At 35.6% G+C, this 4,179-nt stretch overlaps 1 protein-coding gene across 1 annotated transcript; it reads left to right on the top strand.

The window, feature by feature from the left end:
* LOC105172355 (hydroquinone glucosyltransferase-like) lies at positions 1,892-3,530 on the top strand. The gene has a single exon (XM_011093742.2). The coding sequence runs from the start codon at positions 2,001-2,003 to the stop codon at positions 3,429-3,431; it is 1,431 nt and encodes a 476-aa protein (XP_011092044.1). The 5' UTR covers positions 1,892-2,000; the 3' UTR covers positions 3,432-3,530.

The following is a 4,179-nucleotide window of genomic DNA, read 5'->3' as shown; positions in this document are numbered from 1 at the left end:
AAATTGCTATAATTTTTTTAATAAGGTGGTAATATATTCATTTTCAATATCACATGACGGTAAATTGCTATTCAACTGTCATGAATTTATTACAAAAACAAGGGTAAATCTGAAATATTACATAAATTAATGAGTACAATTGTATCAACCAAGAATTAGCCATCTTGTGGTGGTCCATTGTGATAAATTAATACCCTAATGTAAATATGGATTTCAATCACAGCTGAATAGAATTTAGTTCCCGGCTTGAAGCAAATGTCACAAGCCGACCCATACCCAAGTAAATATACAGGGAAATAATGCAAGCAATTCCCTTGTGATATTGTAAATGAGCAAATTACCCTCTTATGAAAAAATAAATAATAATTTATCTCTCTGTATTTTTTAAAATACAACAATTTACCTCTTTATATTTTTTAAAATGAAACAGTTTACCACCCTTTATAAAGAGGTAAATTGCTTCATTTTAAAAAATATAGGAGAGTAAATTGCTATATTTTTTTCATAAGAAAATAATGTACTTATTTTCAATATCACATGAGATAAATTGTTATTCAACCAAATATAAAATAAGAGATATTTAGCAATGATACGATAACTAATCATTCAAAATAAACGTGGCCTTAATATTCAAACATCTTTGGATAAAAAAAATATGTTGCTTACTGTGACATTGTGGATGTGTGCGGGCCAACCATCTCATAATTGAATGTGACTATAGCCACATATCCCGCATATCCGGCTTAGATCGGGCGAGAGTAAAACACGTGCATAATAAATTAAAGAAGAGATAATTATAACTTGAGAAATTGCATCTAGCAATCTTGATATATAATTTTGTTTAAAAAGAAGTTCTTTCGTTAGTTAAAATTTATTGAATTTGCTGATATTAATAAAAAAATCAGGAAAAAAATCTGTATTTACCCTCAATTCACTTATTACTGATTTATTTTTATGACTAGATTACCCTCGTATGCCTTCATGCGTTAATGCATGTGAAGAAGTATATATTGCTAATGTTGTTTTTGTTTCGAGGTAATTCAATTTTAGTCCCATAAGTTAGTCATGGGTAGACCGTCCATGTCATGCACAAGAAAGCAACATCGGGTACCAACATTAGTTTTGTGGTCCAGGGTACCGAAATTGAAATTATCGTGTGTGTGTTAGTGATGATCTTTTATTCTGTTTCTACTGCCATTTTTAATTTTCCTCCACAGTATTCTTGTTGTCAGTTTAGACAGTCAATAAAGAGAGGTCCGACTTTGATCATTTTTAAAAAAATTGAGGACCAGGATTGATGAGGTCTAAACAACACTGATCTAGTGACTAACTAAGGGGACAAAATTGAAATTATCCCTTTCTTTTATATAGGGATAATTATAATGCCCTCCTTATGTTTTTATGTAGTTACACGCAAACCCCTTATATTTTAAAAGATTATATTTAGTACCCATGACGTTTGTGTTTATTTAACAAATAGGCCTTCCATTTGTAAAAATTCACAAAACATTTGCTGATATCAACAAAACTAAGTTGAATATAAATTTATATTTAATCTTGATTGATTAATTACTGATATATGCAGTTCAAACAAATTTTTTCTGACCAAAATATCACTATGCATCTTCACATGCTAATACGTGTGGGTAGATATATCCTCATCCTTATAGGGTATTTGGTCAAAAGGATGTATTGACCTATAGTGACTCGAGCTAAATATTAATTTTTATTTTAATTTTTTCGCTAATATTATCAAATTTAACGAAGTCTGACGATTAAATAGATATATTTGTTAGATATAATTTAACACCAGACTACTAGATACAATTTTCTAAATTATGAGTATTTATGTATAAATACACTAAATCTCATAAATTGGTAGTGTAATTATCCCTTCTCTATATATAGAGAACAACCAAAAGTCGCATCCCTGCAACAATCTCACCAGTTCATACAAAATAAGCTGATTTAAACTACACAATATCTGTGTGTGGTCCGCCATGGAAGCTACACAAAGATCCCAACCACCACACAACATAGCCTTGCTACCTCCTCCAATCTTTTTAGGCCACCTAATCCCATTCATCGAGCTTGCCAAGAAACTTGTTTTCCACCATAACTGCACTATCACACTCATCATCCTAGATGATGGTTCTTCCATGAAATCTCAGAAGTCCCTTCTTCAGGGTCTGCCCACCACAATTAACACCGTGTTTCTCCCACCGGCGTCGACAGACGATCTTCCGGAGAACGCAAGAGTCGAGTTGCTGGTGTCCGTCCGCCTGACGCGATCATTTCCCGCACTCCGTGACACGTTGACTTCGCTCAAGCAGTTGGGAACTCCAGCTACTGCTCTTGTGGTGGATCTTTTTGCTATTGATGCCATTGATATAGCAAAGCAATTTGAAATCCCAGCTTACCTTTTCCATGTGATAGCAACCAATGAATTGTCACTCTCGGTACTGATGCCGAAGCTTGATGAATCTTGCACTTCGGAATACAGAGACATGGAGGAGCCAATCACGTTGCCAGGTTCCATTGTATTGAGCCCGGAAGATCTACCGGATTCAATGAAAGAAAGGAACAGTGAAGTGCATAAATGGGCTCTGGATTGGTGCAACAAGTTCCTGGAAGCCGACGGCGTTATGGTGAATAGCTTTCTTGAATTGGAACTAGAAGCATTCAAGGATTTAGAACAACGCCGTCCGGATGTTCCCCCCGTTTATCCAGTCGGTCCCCTGATCCGGACGGGCACGGAAGCCGAATCCGATCGAGGATCTGAGTGTGTGAAATGGCTGAATGATCAGCCACCTAAATCAGTGCTTTTTGTTTCCTTCGGCAGCGGAGGGACCTTATCAGTGGAGCAGTTCAACGAACTAGCTTTGGGGCTTGAAATGAGTGGGCACAGGTTTCTTTGGGTGGTGAGAACCCCGCAAGAAAACATTGCCGACGCATATTTGAACAGTCAAAGCATTGTGAAGGATCCATTGGATTTTCTACCAGACGGGTTCTTGGAAAGGACTAAAGGGAGAGGACTAGTGGTGGCCTCATGGGCTCCTCAAATTCAAGTGCTGAGCCACAGGTCAACAGGCGGGTTCGTGACGCACTGTGGGTGGAACTCTATACTGGAAAGCGCAGTGTTTGGTGTGCCGATGATCGCATGGCCGCTCTGCTTCGAGCACAGGATGAATGCAGTGTTCTTGACGGATGGTTTGAAGGGTGCAATAAGAGTAAAAGAGAATGAAAATGGGGTTGTGGGGAGAGAGCAGATCGCACAACTGATGAAACGACTGATGCAAGGGGAAGAAGGTAAGCAGATTCGAAACAGGATGAATGATGTTAAGATTGCTGCTGGAAATGCTTTGAGCCAAGAGGGATCTTCTACCCAAGCACTCGCTCATGTTGTCCAACAATGGATCAACTGGAAGTAACTCCAAATTCTAAATTTTCTTCTTCCGTTTTCGGATATTCAATGGAAAAGTATTATCTTAGTCCGTTAAGTATGCTTAATTTTAATTTTAGTTCGATAACTATGTTCATTTTTATTTATATTCAGTAACTTGAAATTGCTTATTTTTAGTTCTCTTGCAGATTTTTGGACAATTTTACCCCTAGGAGTGCATATGAATTAAAACTGCCTTTCATAGTTGCATAGGAGTAAAATTGTTCGAAAATCTGTTAGAGGACTAAAAGTAAGCAATTTCGTAAGTTACACCCGAATAAAAATGAATATAGTTATCAAACTAAAATTAAAATTATGTATATTTAACGGACTAAAATAATACTTTTCTTTTCAATAAATTAAGTTATTGGTTTGATGTGTTTCCTCAATAATCTTTCAATGGATAGTCACGAATCTCAATGATGGATCAGGACGTGCTCTGTGTTGGTCAGAAAAAAGAAATAAAAACCAGCACGTTGGGTCCAATTATTTGGGCTCATTTATTAGGGTAGGTAGAGCGTCTCTTCAATTCGAATTATCCTCGTTTTTAGATTTTATTTTTAAATTTTTTTGTATTATTTTATTATTTTAATTTTATAAAATTTGCACTCTGCATATAATCCTCTTTTTATTTATTTTTCTATCAGAAAAAATAACATGTTGTGTATATATTAAAAATATAATATTATATAACTTTAAATTTCATATGTGCACTGCATGTAGTGATTTTTTTGATA

The sequence above is a fragment of the Sesamum indicum genome, linkage group LG10 (assembly GCF_000512975.1).
Source record: "Sesamum indicum cultivar Zhongzhi No. 13 linkage group LG10, S_indicum_v1.0, whole genome shotgun sequence".
In the NCBI taxonomy this organism is placed as follows: domain Eukaryota; kingdom Viridiplantae; phylum Streptophyta; class Magnoliopsida; order Lamiales; family Pedaliaceae; genus Sesamum; species Sesamum indicum.
This window is presented reverse-complemented; position numbering and strand designations above follow the sequence as displayed.